Here is a 19,967-nt window from a genome sequence, read left to right as displayed (position 1 = left end):
AACCAACCCTGCAACCTATAAAAGTCCTTGCATGGGCTTTAGTTTATGCAGGAAATCTCCCAATCCAGCCTGTAATTTGAATGAGCTTGTGTTAAGCCTGGCAAAACCAGAAAATTATAACTGCATTTTGGTGCTGATTTGTGGTGTGAGTTATCTTCCAGCCACCTTCCTCTTCTTCCCTAGCTCTCTTCAAGTGGATCAGAAGTTACAGCCCTTGCACACTTGGTGTGCAGTAAATCAGTACCAAGTGCTCACTTGCTTTAGCAATGCAGCAGATTGCAAAGGAGCTGGTGGGAAGAAGCCTGTGATATTGAAATGTGACCTTTCACCCTTGCTGGTGCTAAATATTACAGCTCCTTTGGTTACAGATACCTCACATTTTACTTCAAATGCTTTCAGCTAATGCGTTTTTTTTATGGAAGAACTGAAATAGCTTTTGAAGTAGCTTCCTTTTTGCCAAAGATACAATCTTTTCTGTCAACAGAACAACCTTATATTTTATAGGCTCCTATGATACCATAAATTTTGACTTCTCAAACTGATTAAAAAAGTTAAAATTTTGACTTAAGTCTGAGAAAGTGAACGGAATATGTGAAAGAGAACAAGAGATAGATTTAGTGCTGTAACTGCCACTATTTAGGGAAATAAAAGCAGTATATTTTTATGGTAGCAAGAAACAGGCGTTTTAGAAATGAATTGGAATTCTAAGCAGTAGTTGAAGTCCCTGGGCAGGCAAAGCTCTCATTGACTTTTGCAGGAGTTTTGCCTGTCTGAGGACAATGCTGGTGAATCCTATTTATGTTCTTAATCTTTTTTCCGGCCTTCAGGGACTTCAGGAAATGAATCCCTAGCATATGAAAAAGACATTTTCTGTAATATTCTTAGTAGCACAGCTTAGGTGCACAGTAATCAAGGAAGCCTACACAGGTCTAAATAGGGTTTAATTTTATTTTAAAATTGTGGCATAATGTACTCTTACAAAGCTGTCCTGTTCATTTAACCAACTAGACCTGACATTTGATAAACTGAACATGGATTCTTTTGTTATATCAATTTTCATTCACGTTGAAGGTACAGGGGGTGGAGGAGAGGCACATGTTCTATATGAGAGGGGTTTAACATTCTGGTTTTGCTACCTGAGAGTCTGGTTAACGCTGGGTGCATCTCCTCACAGATGTGATCACAACATAAAGGCTGTCAGACTGAAATGCAGATGGTGCTAGATTTAGGGTTAGTGTGCTGTGTGTCGTAGCCAATCCTGGTTTTTAACTATACTGGCACTTCACAGTGTCCTATGTTCAAATAGAATGGAGAGAAAGGAAACAATGGATGAGAAGGCAAGCCCAGTGTTCATTCTGTAGTTTTTATATGCAGGGTAGAATATATCAAAGTGATCACAATCCTCAAGCAAAATTTAGAGGTAGTACTGGGAAAAAAGTGTATGTCCCAATGTCTAAATCTGAGTCTGCTCCCAAAATTTTGTCTAACTGAAACTGTCTACCATATCTTTTCATAGGAGCAATTACCATGGCTTTGCTGGAAAACCTTGTAGCAGGAAACATCTACTTGGTTAAAATAGCAGCCTCCAATGAAGTGGGAGAAGGACCCTTCTCAAATGCAGTGGAATTTGCTGTCCTGCCAAAGGAGACATCAGAGTCTAACCAGAGACCTAAACGCTTGGATTCTGGAGATTCCACGAGTCAGTGGCAATGTTTTGATTACTCTGTCACAAGTATTGGGAAGAAAAGATCCCTGTTTGTTTTAGCTGTAACCACTTTCTGGGTAAACCATTCTATTTTATGTGAGGCAGTCCTAACAGTATAGCATTTTCTTATTCTAAATGAAACAACTTTGGAATTTTTATCTCAGTTCAACTCAGAGCTGGTCTAATTCTCCTGCTCAGAAATGGAAAGTTTGCCTTTCAAATGAGAATATATAACTGGTTTGAATTTTACATCAGTAACTTTGCAGACACTCTTCTAAGGCATTTCCTTTAAGTCCTTCATCTGGCTTGAGATAACAGTAGCACTGGGTCTGTCCCAGGAGGCACTCCCTTCCTCCCCTCCCACACCAGGGCTGCACTGACCAGACACTCCTCTGGTCTACAAGTTTTATTTTCAAAAGCATAAAAATGTGTGACAGAGAAGGCCTGGAAATCTCATTAGAAGGAAGCATTTGTCTCTGTGGTTGTAACTGTAACCCTATTAATTTCCTGACAGGGAGCAGGGGTTAACTCTTCTTATTTACTGAGCCTTTCTATGTTCCTTTTTGATATAGCTTATTCTGACTATTACCATCTGGACCAGAAATCCATGACTGGCATTGTTGTTGGGGTTTGCATAGCCTTGACCTGCATCCTTATCTGCATCCTGATCTTAATTTATCACAGTAAAGCCAGGTATGTTTTTGTTCTTGAAGATTGAGCTCTTTTTCAATGCACTCATTCTCAGGACGTGCCTTCTCCTCCAAGAGTGCTAAGTTCTCTGAAGTACTCTGTCTCTTCACCTGTTTCTACCAGCGCTGGAAACAAAGCACTTTGTTGGCTCTTCCTACTCTACCTGAGCCCCTTCTCCAATGAAAAGGAGGAAGAACCCACAGAGTGAGTCAGTGGTGATACTTTGACAACTAAGTATGAGGCATGTTTCCAGCTGAACCCCCACTTTGAGTCAGATAAGCATGCTGCTGTAAATCATCTGCTCTTCCTGCTTAACCCTCCAGCCTGCCCACACCTGGCTTGCAAGGCTTTAACCCCCTGGGTGTTGCTGGACAAGAGGAACTCTGACTCTTTCTGAAGAAAGGAGTTCCATGATGCAGATTTTAAAGCAGATCCATGATGCAGTTTCTTTGCAGTGGTGCAAGCCACCATCTGTCATCACCTGCTAGAGGGTATAAACTGGCCCAGTGACTCTGCCCAAAACTTTGGGATCAGAACAAATATAAGTCACTTGAAATAATAAATTAAAAAACTCTCTGAAAGTGTTTTTCAGTATCAAGGGCTTTTTAGCATACGTGCAGGAAAAAATATGGATCGGGAGACGGTCTCTGTGTAGTACGGTAGAAAGGTCTTAATGTCATTAGTGGTTACTTCCTCCAAGTAATATTACTAATCATGACAATTCCTGTCTGTGCATAAGCTTGTAGCCTACCATGTATGATTAACTGGAAGCAGATGTTATTTTTATCAGAAGCAATAACATTTAAATTCCATGTGAGTTAGGAGTATCATATAACAAAATGTAAATGCCAAGGATATACCAGGATTACTTGATTAATAATAGCTTTGAAGTTTATCCTTGTTTTTTTTGTATTGTATTCCTGTGGGTCAATTTTATTCCTACTTAACATTGTGTAGGAAGGCATCTGCTCCTAAGCCTGTGCAGCAAAGCGCTGACCAGCTGTCACGTACCAGCATCTCATTAGCCAGTCCTAATGAGGTGGAGAAGAATATTGAAGGAATTGCAGAGAATGAAGAATCCTTATTGCCAATGATAGTGGGAAACAGCTTCATTGATGCTAAGGTACGGTGAATTTTACTAACTCCCAGATCAGAAATCTTTCTTTGGAATTCATTGCTATAACGTCAGACTCCTTATAAAAGTAAAATATGTACACTACAAACCTCCAGGAGTTTGGGGTTTTTTTAATGGGACAAGCACAAGCTTGGCAATCCAGGCTCAAATTTTCAAGATTTATCTGAAAGTTCAGCTGGAGATCTGGTTCAGTACATTTGTCTTTGACTGTACTCTGCAGCTTGCAGAGTTTGGCTCTGGCACAGCATCAAAGCATAAAGGCTCTGTAGACTCGGGGCTGTTGGTGGCCTGTGCTGGTCCAAGCAGCACAGAGCGAGTCCCTGTCAGCACCGAGCTCAGTAAGTGCCTGTGCACAGTCTAGTCAATTCTGGCACTAAGCAGGTGTTAAGAAAAATATTATATTTCTGTATATTTACTGGTAAGACAATGTTGCAGTTTATAAACTCATACTTGGTCAAATTATAAATTAGCCTAGATGGCAGGATGTACCAGTGGATGAGTAGAATCTTCAGTCCAGCAGTCTAGTGTGACAACACCACAGTGGCCTTCCTTTCACATGCAGACATACTGAGTTAAGGCTTGTTCTGTTCACACTGCAGGCTCGAGTGCAGCTGCTCCCTGAGGATATGTGTGAGAGTTGGGAAATGGAAATGGACCCAGTAGAGGCACAGACACTGCCTATGAATGGCCATATTCTAAGTACTAGAGCAAGAGCAGTAGCTGGAATATTTTGCTGTGTGTCTGCAGTATTGCAGCTTTGGGTCTGGACAGAAAGCTTGCCAGATATAGTGGGTCTGTTCTTGACTTGTGCAGATGGGTACCAGACCACAAAAATGTGACTCACCACTGAGGCTTCCTTTTTCTTCATTTTCAGTATGGAACCAATAGGTAGGAATAGAATAAATATTTTCAAGTATCTTAGAAATTTATTAAAATAAATGTCTGCATCTTCCTCTGTTGTAGGGAGGGTCTGATCTGATAATTAACAGCTATGGGCCTGTCACAAAGACTAATGGCAAGAAAAGGTGGCTGTTCTTCCAAGATGCTAAGAAGGTGAAGACTGAGGAGGTAATTGCTCTAACAGGCAGAAATGCACAATCTTTACTGTCATACCCTCTTTGCAAAGGAACATTGGTAGTTTTCTATTTATGGAAAAACATGTTTCATGGTCTTAGTATTAATTGGATAGTTTCACTTGTGTAAGGTTGATGGTGTTCTATCTCACCATAGTAAAATCTTACAGAAATTTCATTTTCTGAAAGATGTTGTTAGGACACTGTGACTCTTTACAGTTGGCAGACACTGTAACTCTACAGTTAACTGATTACTTACTTGCCTTTGCCTTTGCATCTGTGAACAGATGGATTTCTGTGTACTTTGCATCAGATGAACTACTTCTGCAGAGACACTGTATAAATATAATTACAAATTAAATATTTAGTTAGAAATGAAAATAATATTTAAATAGAAAGAATCCTCTCCTACCCTGGCAGCTAAAATTCTTGTTGGCTGAAGGGAAACAAAAGAGGGAAACTAAATGATATACCCAAAGTACTGAGAAAATTGAGAACTTGAATAGAACTGTCTGGCTTCTGGAATTGTTGGTCTGGACACATTTGCTATTTGGCTGAAAAAAAGAACAGTTTAAAACTGAAGTGTTAAACCAAATCTGGGACATTATTATGCAAATTCACACCTACAGAGCATGTAACTATTCTTTATTGCATTTCAACTTGTGTTGTGCTCTTGTGTGGTTAAGAATTAGAAAGTTCTGATATCCATGTCGTAAATTTCTATTGAAAAAAATTTCCACAAGCAGATGTGTATTTCTTATGCCTCTATATGAAAAATATTTGCTACCACCCGAGGAGTAATGCTTAAAGAATATGCATGATGGGATGGGAGGGAGCTCTACCAAGTGTGTTTTTAAAATACTTTTCAGGTCTCTCCAGTGAAAGAATTTTTGATTAGCCATGCTTATCTAGAAGGATTATTTCATCTACTGTGGAAAAGTATGAGCAAGACTTGAGATTATTTTAAAATTCCTGTAGGAAAGCCCTGAGAGAAGCATTCAGGTGGAATAGTAGGCAGGAAATGCAGTAAAAATTCAAATTATGGCTCAGCTTTTCAGAGGCTCTTTTCTCCGTGCATTTCCACAGCCCCAGAGGAGGTTTGTGCAGGCGGTGTGTCTGTACCAGCCAGGCCCCACGGTGCTGCTCGGCCAGGATGGCTCCCCCGGCTCCCCCGGCCAGCAGTCCAGCTTCCAGGTGCCCTTCAGTGTGGTGGCTGACACGGAGCATTCGGCCAACAGCGAAGGGAGCCATGAGACTGGAGACTCCGGGAGGTTTTCTCACGAGTCCAACGATGAGATCCACCTCTCATCCGTGCCAAGTGCCACCCCTCCTGGCAGCAGCCCTTTGGCCAGCAGTGACTCGGGGCTGGGCGCGGGGAGCCGGGCCATGAGCGGCTGTGCAGAGGCGCCGCTGCTGTTTGCTGCTGGCCACGCTCCCACCTCCCCTCTGCAGATCCACCCAGCGGTGCCCAACTGACACCCCGGGGCCACGCCGGACGTTCTGTGTGTGTCTGTTCGAAGGACAATGAACAGGGAGCCAAAGTTTGATTGTGGAAAGCCTGACTAACCTAGCAGGTGATCTGCAGTTCTGGTGAATGTTCGGGTTTTTTTCCTATATTTTGGTTTGTTTTTTTAAAGCTCACTCATTTTGAATGTTCAGTGGTCAAAAAATGTGAAAGGAGTGAAGACTTCTGACTAATGTTAAAAATATGTCACTGGAGCAAAGGGAAGGCTGTTGGCCCTTTTGCTGACTATCTACCTCAGTTTACCGAGAGGTGAACTCTGAATGACGACTGCTTTACCTCATTTGTGTTCTAGTTGGTCTCAGCTATGGAACTGAAGATACTTCCTAGTAGTGTTGTTTCATTTTGGGTTTTTTTATTTTCTCCCCCCCCCCACCCTGCCCCAGTTGTGTGTAGAGTGTGTGTGTGTGTGCATGTGTGTGTGCTCAGTGATCAGGGAGTTGTATAGGTTGGTGGACAAGATTGTTTAGCTGAAGCTCTGTCTTTAAAAAGAAGGAAACCCCAGAGTATAAAATGTTATGATTTAATGTGGTTGACACAGAGTATGTTAAAAACTGGGAGAACTGGAACTTCCATGTATACAACCACATGAAATCTTTTGTACCTCTTGATTTCTTAGACGCTCAGTAAGCCTAGGACAGTGCCTTTCCCTCAGAAACCTGTACCAGCAGCTGCTGGCAGCATGTATGCTATATCCTTGGGGCTCTGAGACATGGTGGATTCCCTCCACTGTGGCAAATATTGCCCCTGTATTCACAGTTAAGGCTAAAAATCATAGTAAAATGAAGAAGTACTCAGCATTTTCAAACAGCTTGGCTTTGCCTGGGAATTATGGAATAGATAATAATATTTATATTGTTATGAGTATTCCAGTATCACAGTACTTCTTAGCAGTGGTGCCTTGCATTATATATTATGAAATTACTGATTTGCCTTATTCCTTTTTAGTATTCATAAACTTCCTTTGGAGTACAGAAAGATGCCTTAAATGCTTCTTAGGTGTTTTAAGTAAACTGTAACATGCATTTATAGTTCATTTTTACCCATCTTTGAGTGCTGATAAGCAGTGCTAGCATTGTAGTATGTCTCAGAACTGTTAGGATAAAAACCTGCTCCTTGCCTTCACCTAGTGTGCTATTAGCCAGGAATTTTAGCTCAGGGAGTGACTTTACCTATATGCCAATCTAAAACTCTGATTAGGGATGAGAAATAAAAAAGCCAGAGCTTTAGTTGAAGAGTCTGTTGAAAGAGGTGAGTGCTGCTACTGCCTCGAACCCATGCAATTCCTGTTTTATACTACCTCCTTTGAAAATGATTCTAGTGTTTTTTTGGATTTTGTTGTTGTTGTTTTTTCCTGTACTCAGGGAACAGTTGTTACTTTTAAGCTGCCTCACGGAAACGTGGAGCAAACTGACAGGGTATCGTTTTATTTTTTAATAGGAGAGAGCGAAAGGCAGGGAGAAGGCTGGAATCATCCAATGTCATAAACTTGCCTGTATCTATATCCAGTCCTCTTCTCACTCCTCCTCTTTCTCTGTTCTACTTAAAAAGAAAGAAAGAAAAGGAAAAAAAATTAGGCATATGTTTTTACTTAAAGGAATTGTTTAAAATGTAATGTAAGAAATCAACCATAGGATCTCCTGGCTCTATTTAAGTCTGTCAGAACTCCCACTGACTTTACTGGGGCTGAGATGTCACCTCCATGTGTGCCAGGCTGACTCCTGTGTTGCTCCTCAGTATCAGTAGGTGGTCAGAAGTTGTGGGTAAGCCCTACTCTTGTGATTGGATTGTGCTGAGGAACCGGGCTCTGGTTCCTGGAGTTCTTTCCCTTGGAACTGTTGCCAGTCCTGAAGCACACAGTACACATTCACCTCTCCCTAACAGTGTTGATTCAAATGCTTGAAGAATGATCTTGTACCAAAGACTTTTCTGTAGAAGAGAAGGAAGCCACATCCAAAAGGAATTGAACTAGTTAAAAAGCTGTAGGTTTGAAGAGCTGAAGACATTTTATTGTATAAGTAGTTACTAACAAAAACCAATAGGGCTTCTTGATTGTAGTAGCCGATTGCATAGGTGAGTTGTATGCTTCAACAATTTAAACTACCTTGTTGTTACAAGAGCCTTTAAAGAAAGTTATAATGCCAGCAGATATCTCCAAAGAATTTTGAGTGTAATTTTTTTTCTCCAGCAGGTAGTTGATGAACAGTACAGTATTAAGGAAAGTATTTTTTAACAGTTTTTTATCTACTTGCTGAAGAAAAAGAAAACCTTTTCACCAAAGATTTATTTTTGGTCTTGTCAGGCAGAATGTGTAGTGTACAGCAGAGTACTGTTTTTAGTTAGGTAAAGTGTGAATTAATCAAAACTAGAGTAAGAATGTGTAACTGTAGCATGAAGTTTCACACTTCATCTTTCAGAGTAGCCCCTTGTGTTAGTTGCCTTCAGAAAGAGCTGATATGCAGACGGTAACTGCTTCTCCAAAGACTTGTTTGCTGTAAGTACTGGTAATGGGATATAATTTTATGATCCTCGTTACAGGTAAATACTATAAATCCTAAACTCTTTCTTCTAAAGATCCATTCTGTAGTTTAACCTATGGATAATCTGAGAGAAACAGACTTCATATAAAATCTGCCAATCTTATATAGATGCTTTAAGTTCAATAGCCAAAGAGTTGAAAATGCTCAGTGTATAAGAGAGCAGTGCACCAGAACTGGATCCATCACTTATTGTTTTATTGAGGTACTTCTTAGCAGCAAATAAAGAAAACCAAAGATATTTAAGGTTACCTCAGCATATAGGCAAGCTTAGTTAGGCATTAATTATTCTGTCTTTATTTTTATGTTAACCAAATATTAAACATTTCTCCAGAACCTAGTCTACATTCATGTGCTTCCCTTTGACACAGTCATGATTTCTACAGAACAAAAATCCTCTCCTCAAAATTCATGGCCTAGTACTAACATATCACAAGATTTTATGAGAGAAATTTGTCTCATGATGGAAAACTCCAACAGGTAAGCAAAGGAAAAAAAAAGAAAAATTGTAGAAATTTATAATATCTCTATTGAAGTTAACAACAGATTCAATCCTTCATGATTGGAACAGAGCAAAATTTAAAAGTTTAAATGCTTCATATCCTTGCAGTCAATGCATGTAATTTTAAATACAATATTACAGATGGTAATTTTTTTGAAGCTATACCTGTGGTTGTCTAATAAGAGAATGAGTTTTTCACTTTGTTCATTCCATTTGCCTAGAAAGAGCTGGCAGAACAGACCAGGCAGACCTGTTTCAGGTTTTCCTTCTAGTTTATGTCTGTAGAAACTGGGTCCTGGAGAAAAAAAAATAATTTCTTAATTACAAATTTTGCTAAATATGTTCTGGAAGATGAACATAAATGTGGAATTTAGTGTTACACTGTGTGAATTGATTTTGTTTAAGTGTAGTAAGAACTAAGGAGCCATGGCTGGTGTAATGAGTGTACGTGCAACCCTTGTGTTTTAAAAAAAAAGCAAAAATGTTACCATTGATGTGACTTGAAAAGCATCAAAACTTACAGAGGAAACCTTGAAACTGACTTGCCATGGTGATGGTGTTTGTAAGAGAGGATCTGCCCTTCAGCTGCCACAGCAAGGCCTGTTCTGCAAGACCTGGAGCCAAAACTGCATGCTCAATCTGCCCACAGCTACACTTGTGTACTTTCTCCATATTTAACAAATGCAAAGCACTGTCATCTTTCAGGAGTTACCCAGAATTGGGAATGTGTGTGCTGTGCAGAACAGGGCATATCAGTTGGTTACTTTTTAATAGCTCTGCTATTGTAAGAGAAATCTGAAAATTCTACATATCACTTTCAGTAATTTCCTATATTAGCTCTCCATTTTTTGTATAACTGATGCTATTTTTAACAGAAAAGAATATGAAGAGATTGTTTTGCCTGTTTTTAATTATTCTTATAGTTCATTCCCTCTCTGGGTTTAATCCCATGCTTTAGATGTGAACTTCATCTTGTTTGCCTTATTAGAATCAGGGTCCTCATCCTGTTTCTTTTTAAGCCAATGGGAGAATTAATTTGTATTTCAGTTTGCATAGTCTGGACAGACAAAATAAGCTTTTGTTTGTTTTTTAAACCTTCACAGTACTATTATTTTAAAAGGACAGAAGACTTAGATGGTTAAAACTCCCACTGGCAAATGGATTTTTGTAAGAAAAGTCACCATGCATAGGAGGTCCTCTGTAACTCTCCATGAATCCAGTATTAGCCTGTAGTAAACACTGAGTATTTCAAGTCAGTTTACCTCTTTTCCATTGCAAATCAAGTTAACTTGAATGACTTCTCATTTGCTGCAGCCTGGGTGTACACAAGCAGAGTTACTGTTGGCTCTCTGTAAAATGTTACTCTGAGCTAGCTCTGAGCTCTTGTTCATTTTATCCATTACAGAATGAAGTTCATGCAGGGAAAAGTCCATCTCCTAGCATGGGGAACATTGGTAGGTTTTGTAGGGCACTCCATGTTTAGCCAAAACTCCCATTCATGGCAACCAAAAAGAGCTGCCCAGGTGTAATGCTGGTGGTATTTCACAGAAACCATTTTACTGACATTATTCTCAGAAAACAGAAAGCAGAATTCCACTTAGTAATTGCTAAAGTGGTAGTTCTTAGGTTGAACAATTGTTACACACTTACCAGTTGCTGCAAATGCTGCTCTGGTAATGGTAGGCAATCTCTAAAGCAGAGGGATTCCTGTCTGCAGGAAATACTGAGCACCTTTCTGCAATAACACTATGTAGTATTTTGGAACGTGTTTCAAAAACCACTGTTCTTCAATACAAGTCCAAACCCAAATCGCTTACTATTAACAGAGAAAAGAACACAAATTCAGTTTAGCTTAAATGTGAGTACATTTATTTCTTTGGAATCCCTCTGGATTCATACTGAGCCTGGTCCCCCTGGCTGACTCAAAAGGGATGTAAAAACATGCTTAAGGCTTTGCTGTGTTGGGCCCTCTGATTCCATAGGGTTCCTTCAAAAAAAAATCCAGCTTTTCATGGTTGCATATACTCACATTGCATCTGCCTGGTGTGTTTTCAGTGAAGACTGACTGTATATGAAAAATGGACTTACACAGATGTTGCTTTTTGATTGTTTGACTTTTTTTTTTTTTTTTTTTTTTTTTAAAGTTGTGAATGACTTGCCAGTGTAGGAGCCAGGTGTGTATCTCACATTTTGGTGTTCTGGATCCTTTCACTCCGTGTGCCATTTTCTTCTAAGGGCAGCAATGGCTGACTGGCTAATGGAGGATGGAGCTGAATTGTATTAATTTTATATTTGTCTCAGGGGATCAGCTCCATGAATTCCATTGCATGAGGGAAGCTAATGTTTGCCCTGATTTGAATGTAACTTTTTAATGTCTTTTAAAAACTATTTTGTTTAATAATGTGGACTTGTTTTTCTTTTTCTAGCATTCTAGTAAATATTACCTAGTGTGTTGGTTAATTTCTCCCCTCCAGGGTTGTTTATATACTACCCCAAGGTCATGCCAAAAAGTAATAGAAGTTTAAATGCCAAATGTTTATGAAACTGCTGTCTAAATACTGATTGATTGCACAGTTGAAATAAAAGTTTTCCTTAGTAAAAGTGCTACTTGATACTTTATTTTCAGTGTCTCTGAGGAGTGGCCCAAAACAAGGAAGATAAAAACTGCAGCACCTCATTTTGGGCTGAGCAGATAGGGAAATTGTTGGCACATGAAGTCATAAAAAGAGGTAGGCAGTACACTGAAATATAGTTATTGAGAGGTAATTGAGAAAATTAGACCAATGCTGAAAATATGATCAAGTATTTTAAGAGAGTATTGTAAAAAATGAATAAATCCTAAATAGAGTAGATAACCTACATTTAAAAAGACAACAGTTTCAAATAGCTAGGGAACAGTCAGTCTTGGACTGTGCAGTGATACAAAAGCTCTACTAGTGCAATCCACCAGGGCTGCTGCTCTTTCTCTAAGTGAGAACAGGAACCAACTGCAATTCCCAGTTACATTACTGCTGGTTAGTACTTGTTCATTTTACGGTCCAGAATTCTTATTCTCAGTAGCAATAATTAAACAGTAAAGCTCCACCTTTCAAGGAGCTAGTATTGCAAAAGAAAGCTTAGAAACAGCCCTGGTTTGGGATCTGATGCTGTGCTACCTGTCTGCAGTCTGCCACCAACCTGAATGTCTGAGCTACAGCCAGGTGAGTGCTGTGGGCCACTTACACTGCATGGCCACATTCACTGAGATGACAGCATTGCTATTTCTTTGTTAGGTTTACCAGGGACAACAATCTACAGTCTTAGCTTATCTGTTTTTTGGATAAAAGATCAATACCTTGGAATATGAAGGCCAGCTGGTCTAAAAATCTCCTTTGCACCTAAAGCCAGACTTCATATCCTGTTACATATGAAAAAAGACCTCTGCTCTCCTTTCATTTATTCTTGAAGTTACTTCTGTGAATATTTACAAGTAAATCCAGTTGGGTTTTCTGTTTGGGGATGCACAAACATTTGTTACCAGTAGGATTAAACTATGCCATATCTTATTTCTAATACAGGTTGGCACTGTGCAGCCCAGCCTGTTTTCCCTTCTTCCTTCATTTGCAGTCATGGCTCAGCATTGGCTGCTGGACAGTAAAGTATGTCCTCTGTCAGGAGAGAAGCTGTAGGTGTTAAAGTTGCTGCTGTCTATGCTGCAGGGTCCAACTCTTTCTATAACTGATGTATTAAGACCTGGCTTCACCTTTTTCTCCCCACACAGCAAAGAGGATGGAATTTGAACCCCTCTCTTCACATACTTGCATGTAAGAGCCTCAGATAAATGCATTCAGATTTGACAGAGAGATCAAATTGTTTCTACCTGAAAGAGGAGTGTAAACTTTATTTAAATCCCATAATTTAAATCCTATTTACATAGGAATGCACCATTAAGACATACAGAAAATGTAAATAATTCAGGATCTAGCTGTGCCTCAGTGACAGAGATGCTTGTTATGAATAGATGTGGGGGGTTTAGATAAGTCCCTGCCTTGCTTTATTGAGGTGGCCAGCACCCCAAAACCCATCTTGTTCACAAGCTCTTTAATAATGGCTGATTCAGTCTGGTATAGAATGAATTATTTATCTAATAGACACAAAACTAACAGACATAAGACTTAAAACAGACTACATACTACACAGGAATGCACAAAAGAAACTATTAACAGCTAAATATACAGTGCATGATAGGGTACCATTTTTTAGTAGCTAGTGAAGAAATCCTAGATTGGGATTCAATGTATGTTGCCATCCAGTTGTTGACGGGGCACACATTGAAACCCTTTCCCTCAATTTACGGAAAAGTAACAACAAAGATGCGTTCAAGCTTCAGGCAGAAGTTGTCTCACACATTCTCTGGGAGTGCATAAGAGACTTCTGCCTCTGTGATAATTCATGTGTCTTTTATGGATTGTAAAACAGTGACTCTCAGCCAAGAATATTTATTTTTCTTTTATCTCTTCCCACATTTGCTCTCCAGAATAAGATGTTGATTCTTAGCTGGGGGCTTGAGCATTTTTGGTGCCTGTGCCCTGCCTGGGTTATCTCTTCCATGTGCAACAGCTATCTGTGCTAGAGAGGGGGAGGACACATCCTGCCACATGGTTGCAATCCACAACTCACCTATTGGAAGACTTGATTTCGGATGGCATCTTTGACACAGGGCAGGTGCCTTTAGTGGCATGATGAATGTGCTGAAAAAATTTGAAGTTTCATACTCAACACAATCTGGAAGTTACAATGCTCCCAAAAAAACCAAAAACTGAAATTACAAAAGCACCTTACCACCTCTGAATACGCAATCCAAAATCATGAACTTAAATATTCCCTGTGTTTAATGCTATCTTTTTCATGGTGTCTTCAAAGCCTCTTGCTTTAGAGGCCAAAAGCAGCTGCTGAAAAAAAAGCTGAGATAAGCTGAACGATCCCCTTCATTGAAATAAGAGAAGTGCTCTTATCCCAATTAGTCTCAGAAAGGCCATGAACCCCTTTGGCAAATGCTAGGGTTAATATACCCCTGGCAGGGCCCGTCTCTCATTCCCACTATGCCCATGAAAAGGGAGGAGGTCATTACCACATGGTATAAAAGCTCTCAAAGGAGCTGTAGTTCCTTGGCTTCTCTGACTTAAATTCAAGGTGAGTAAAGGGCTGGCTACAGAAGAAAACTCTTTAGGGAAATGATGATACCTTCTTTTTTACTACAACTACATCCAAAACCAAAAACCAACCAACCAACCAACAAGGTCCCCCTCCCCCCCCCCCCCCCCCCAAAAAAAAACCACCCCAAGGCAAGCCCTTTATTCCATTTCAAACCTCTTACAGTGGAAATCCAGTTCTGACCTATCCCTGTTTCAGATGATATTTGTCAGACTTGGTAAGCCACTTTTGTTATCGTGTTGGACCACACATGCACCGACACCAGCGTATGTCTAAATACCAGCACGTTTACACATTTCCTTCCAAGAGAACTGCAGAAAAGTTATAGTCAGTGACACAGCCATTCCAAATAATAGGAGTGCCTTCCATGAGAAAAAAAATCTAAGCTGAAAGAACTGCCTCGGTGTAGATCAAACAGTTCATTTAAACTCTGAACAGTAACCTGAACAAGCAGGCCAACTTGACTGTTGCAGGCAATATGTTCCTTTAAAAAAAAAAGTTAAGAAAAAAAACTGGGGAGACAGCTGAAGCAAATGAATTTAAAGGCCAGATTATATTTTTTAAGAGTCTCTGCCTTTTTATTGGATATAGCGGAACAGCCAGCACCACCACCACTGTGAAAAAGCACAGACAAAACCCCCATGACATAATAAAAGAAACAGGAACTTGAGTATAGCTAGAAAAAAATTAACTTTTTAAAAGCTAACCTATTTGACATACATTTCTTCCTTGGACAAGTCTGTAGGTAGAGCCTAACATTTATTGCATCAGACACAGATACAAAGAACATTGCTCTAAACTGGAAAAAAAAAGTTAATTTTACATTTCAAATGCTTTGCAAGCAACATTAAAAATTAACATGTCTCAAGACATTTTTTCCCTTCCACAAAATCTTTTTATCTATAAGCATTAGTAAATACATTCCACGGTCCCTCCATTTAAGAGGGTACCTGTAAATTACTACAGTGTGATAAACAGAAGCAAATCAAGAACAGTGAGACACTAAAGCTGTTATATGTGGCTGTAGTACATAATCACAAATAGTCCAGTAACTGTTTATGATGCTTACTGATTACCCTGACCACAGCAGTTCTAATCTTGGCAACTGGCTGCTGCCACCTCTACCAATGCAAGCTTGCAAACAAAAGGGTAACCTGGACCTTGACCATGTTTTATACTGGTCATTGCTGCTTGAGAGTAACTGGAGTCCAAATAGAGCCTGCAACCCCTTTTTGGCTATCAGGAAGAGGCTAACAGACCTCTATACAGCTTTCTCTTTGCACAGGCAACAAGAATTCAAGCCTCACAAAGCACACAATTAGGCAAATTAAGCATTCAGATGGTCTAAGTATACTCTAATATTAGTTTAATTCCCAAACCCATGTAAAAATACATTCTAAAATAACCTCTTTAAAGGGGATCTTCAAAGCTGAAGATTATAAATAAACAAGAAACCAACTCCCTGAAGACGCAATCAGGGCTGTCAATTCCCAAGAGGTTCTCAGTCCTCCTTCATGATACATTTGATACAATTAGCACAGGGTGGGAATATACTGATACATCACTACATTATTGAAAGTTGCATGTGCAGGTTTCTACCCATCTCCCCTTTCACAGACTTGCTGGCAGAGGTCAGTTACTTCCCATAAAATTTCTTATTCAGAAGAAAGATCAGAAGATTGACGTTCACTTTTGCTCTGTCGAATAACTTCATGACAGCAACACCTTCATACTGCAGCTGCAAGAGATCCTGCCAAAGAGAGTATCTTAATGAGTAAGGAACCCTCAACAGCTCACAGAGAATAAAAAAAGACGCTACAGAACAGTAGGATCTTAAGGAATATCAATGAAAAAGTACACAGTGTAAGATAGAAAAGCAGGAGACTCAGTAAAGATCCACTCTTACTGTGTAAGAAATAGTCATTCTAAGGCATTTAAGATCTTAATTATTTTAAGCAGTGGGTTAAAAGAGAGCAGAAATAGAAGACCATTCTAAGAAAGCCAAATTTCAGATCTAGCCATCTCTATCCTTCTTATTCACACTAGCCATAAAGTTGCTTTAACATTTAGAAAGGGTTTCCTATGTGCCTAATTCTATCATGTACCCATGAAACATGACAGCATTCCACAGTATCCCTTTCTGAAAGCTTTAGTTGCCACAGATCTCAGGGAAGTGGCTTATAGCACTTTAATCTAGGGCACAAAAAGAAATGGCATCTCAGTCACTATGCATACGATGCTGATTCAATCTCTGAGGTGTTTATGTAAGGCGGTATTTCTAGTTATACTTTGCTTTGTCAGCAATGCACCTGCACTGATTTTATCTCACTGATTAAATTCTTTAAGCAATCCCACTCTTGCAGGTGACAGGGTGGGTAGGTGTGGGCATGTGGGTGGGCGTGTGTGATGTTGCATCCCTTGCTGCTGTCCTCTGACAGCATCTACTTTATCTGCAAAGCCCTGCTACAAAGGCATAGTGGTATAGTAAACCACGTGCCTGAGAAGCGAGTAGCCCCATGAACCAAGAAGTTCATGACCAGCTCTGATGGACTAGGACCAGAACAAACTAGGGGAGTCCTCAACACAAATGACAGGTGTGAGGCAGCTGTCCATCCCAGCAGCCAGTTAGGTGGCATGAACTAACTGCAATGCAAGGTGCTCCTGCACACAATCTGTTTTGAGAGGCCTGAGGCTTCCACAACTAACAAACCTAATGAAGACCAAGATGGACGGGGATGGACAAAGAAGTGGAAGAACGGGACAGAGACACCACATGTAACATTACTGGCATGAGAAAAAGAACAGGGAGCCATTTGGGAAAAGGTCAGTCAGCATGCCTGTTCTGGTGGCCTAAGTAAAGGTTGACACCTAAGGAGGACACCTAAGAACAGGAAAGAAAGGGGTAAGTATAGGGTAGCAGAAAGAATACCAATACATAATGACTGGCTGAAGCCATCACACACAAGCCCAGGTGACTGCTGCCACAGACTCCCAAGCTCTCTGCTGTAGCAGGAAATTGCTGAAAATGCAAATGCTTGTTTTGTGTGCATATGTATAAACGTAATTAAGAACACAGACTGACATCAGGCTTTCATTAGTGAAGAAACAGAAAGGAGTTTGGATCCCCCTTTATGTGTTGCATCTGTATCACCTGCAACAAATGGGTTAGTTTTGAGAGCATTTTTCAGACTGTTTAGGCAAAAACCATGTCATTGCTATTTTGATGAAGAGTCTGGCAAGGGGAACTTACATGACACTATTAAATAGGACAGTTCTTACCTGATAATGCAACATAAAGGTTTCCATCTGTACCCCCATGAATTTTGCTTTAACCTCAAAATCTCCTACTTCTTCTGTTGGACTGATTTCAAAAATCACGTTTTTAAACCTGTGAAATTTGAGAAATGAAAAATCACAAGGAGGCAATATATGAGATAAGACAAAGATAAATTTCTAAGAATTTTGTTCGTAACTCTTTATTCTATTATCCCCACTGGGAATGAGCCTGTAAAAGCCAACCAGACTCAATACAACAATGAACAGAAGCCTAACAGATTCTGTGGCAGGTAGATCACATCTTCACATAAGCACAGCAGGAAACAGGGTAATTTAAGTTAGCTTGTACAATCTAAACAGTCTACTTTAGTGTTGCACATTCATGCCTCATTTAGTGCACAAAATGTGATTCAGGGTTGAAAAAATTCTAGTAACAGGCAGCTCCTCTATATTCCACACAAGATATGCCAGCTTCTCAAGGCTAGCAAACTACAGCTGGAGAAACTCAAGCTAGCATTAAGCTGATTTTTTAACAACGAAAGCTATTAACCATAATAACAATTCACCCAAGGAGGTACCCTTCCATAACTGTGGGGGGGACAGAGAAGGGTTTGGGGAAAAGAGGATGTCATGTTTAAATCACATTACACTTCTCAATCAAAGAATTTATTTGCTTCAACCAGAAAAAGAGAACTGAAGAGTGATCACTATGCAAGGTTTCTTGGCCCTAGTGATGCCAGCCTAGGCATCAAAACAAATTTTTCAGCTTTAATAGCCAAGTCTACCAACAATACTAAAATTCCAAGAACAAAATTGCAAGACAATGCAACACAATCTCAAATAGATCTCAGAATTTCTGGTCCTCAACTATCAACATCTAGACTAGTTCTAAGAAAAAGACAAGAATTCAGCATACCTATTTTCCTTTTCCTCCAAAAAGGTTATTTAGCTCTAAAGAGCTTTAAAGAGATACTCACTGGCTACCTTGCAGGTCCTCAATCTCTAAAAGCACTCCCTTCTCATGAAGTCGAGCTGCTGTGTATTTCAGAGAAATCTTTTTACTGTTTTTGCCTTTCATCTCTCGAGGTTTCTTGGAGACTCTGGGGAAAAAAGACAAACCAAACAAATTAGAAGGTCACTCAAACAAGTAAAGACATTTTGAGCAGTAAATATTCAATCCTATTTGGCAGAGGGGATAGAATCAGTATAGCTAATGAACTATGACTAATGATAGATAATGATGTACTTCTACTAGTGAGTTTACCTACAAAGCACTTGTAGCCCAGATCAGATGAAAAGGGTTCACATTCTCTCATCTCACTGGAGAAGACAACAATTTTTTTCCCTCCCAGAAAATCTGAATTGTCTAGCACTAAAACAAGCTGACTTGTTCTGGCATAAGAAAGGGGACAACTTGGGATCAAGGGTTTCCTTGTAGGTAACTATGTTATTTTCATTCTCTGTTCCTAAGAAGGATGACAGGAAAGACTGACTGAGCAGCAAGTGCATATGTGGGCAACAAGCTTCATAGCACTGGACTCTCTGCACTCCCTTCTCCCAAAGGGACCAAAAAGTCTTTCAAGTTTGTCTTTTTGACCCCATTCACGACCAGGATGTCTCCCTGTATTTTCCTATTGCTGCTGAGACCCTTTCGCTAAAACTATCGCTGTGAGAAAGAGCTTGGACGAGGAGCTTGGAGCAGGTGGCATTATGGTTCTTCTTAGCAACACATGCTTCTTGTTAAGAAGCACTTCTAGGGCCATGGAACCACCTGCTGTAGGTCATGAGGTTTGAGACCATCTAAGCAACCTGAAGGGTTGATACCCTTCAGTCTGTGGCCCTGATGCGATGTGCCTGTGGGTACTCAGGGAACTGGTGGAAGAAGTGGCTAAGCCACTATCTATCATATTTGAGAAAATGTGGCAGTCCAGTGAAGCTCCTACCAACTGGAAAACGGAAATAAGGAAGACACAGTTTGTCTCACCTCCATGACTGGCAAGATCCTCCTGGAAACCATGCTAAGATACATGGAAAACAAGGAGGTAATTGGTGACAGCCAAAATACCTTCACTCACATGCCTGGCCAATTTGGTGACCTGCTACAAAGGGGTTAGTATAGAATTTCTGGATGAGGGAAAAGCAATTGACATCATCTACCTGTATTTGTGAAAAGCATTCAACAACATTTCACACAACATCCTTGTATCTAAATTGAAGAGACATGGATTTGATAGATGGACCACTTGATGGATAAGGACTCAATCGGATGGTCGCACTCAAAGAACTGCAGCCAACAGCTTCCCTGTGAGGGTGGTAAGGCCCCAGGACAAGTTG

At 40.0% G+C, this 19,967-nt stretch overlaps 2 protein-coding genes across 3 annotated transcripts in view; one reads left to right on the top strand and one right to left on the bottom strand.

Moving 5' to 3' along the window:
* PRTG (protogenin) overlaps positions 1 to 7,327 on the top strand; it is a gene marked incomplete at its 5' end in the record, with an annotated part of 78,253 nt that extends 70,926 nt beyond the window's left edge. The window contains 5 exons of the mRNA XM_082290680.1: positions 1,517 to 1,699; positions 2,278 to 2,398; positions 3,353 to 3,518; positions 4,494 to 4,598; positions 5,690 to 7,327. Of these exons, the coding sequence (XP_082146806.1) occupies positions 1,517 to 1,699; positions 2,278 to 2,398; positions 3,353 to 3,518; positions 4,494 to 4,598; positions 5,690 to 6,079 (965 nt within the window). The 3' untranslated portion in view covers positions 6,080 to 7,327. The remainder of the gene's footprint in view (positions 1 to 1,516; positions 1,700 to 2,277; positions 2,399 to 3,352; positions 3,519 to 4,493; positions 4,599 to 5,689) is intronic.
* Positions 7,328 to 14,978: 7,651 nt separating this feature from the next.
* The window catches only part of IQGAP1 (IQ motif containing GTPase activating protein 1), a 52,733-nt gene continuing 47,744 nt past the window's right edge, over positions 14,979 to 19,967 (bottom strand). For both annotated transcript variants that reach the window (XM_082290689.1, XM_082290691.1), the window contains 3 exons: positions 18,611 to 18,733; positions 17,637 to 17,745; positions 14,979 to 16,107 (listed from right to left, as the gene is read on the bottom strand). In XM_082290689.1, the coding sequence (XP_082146815.1) occupies positions 15,994 to 16,107; positions 17,637 to 17,745; positions 18,611 to 18,733 (346 nt within the window). In that variant the 3' untranslated portion in view covers positions 14,979 to 15,993. The remainder of the gene's footprint in view (positions 16,108 to 17,636; positions 17,746 to 18,610; positions 18,734 to 19,967) is intronic.

This window comes from Coloeus monedula (assembly GCF_965178545.1).
Source record: "Coloeus monedula genome assembly, chromosome: 14".
NCBI classification, from domain to species: Eukaryota; Metazoa; Chordata; class Aves; order Passeriformes; family Corvidae; genus Coloeus; species Coloeus monedula.
The sequence above is the reverse complement of the archived record's forward strand: the minus strand, read 5'-3'. Positions and strand labels throughout refer to the sequence as shown.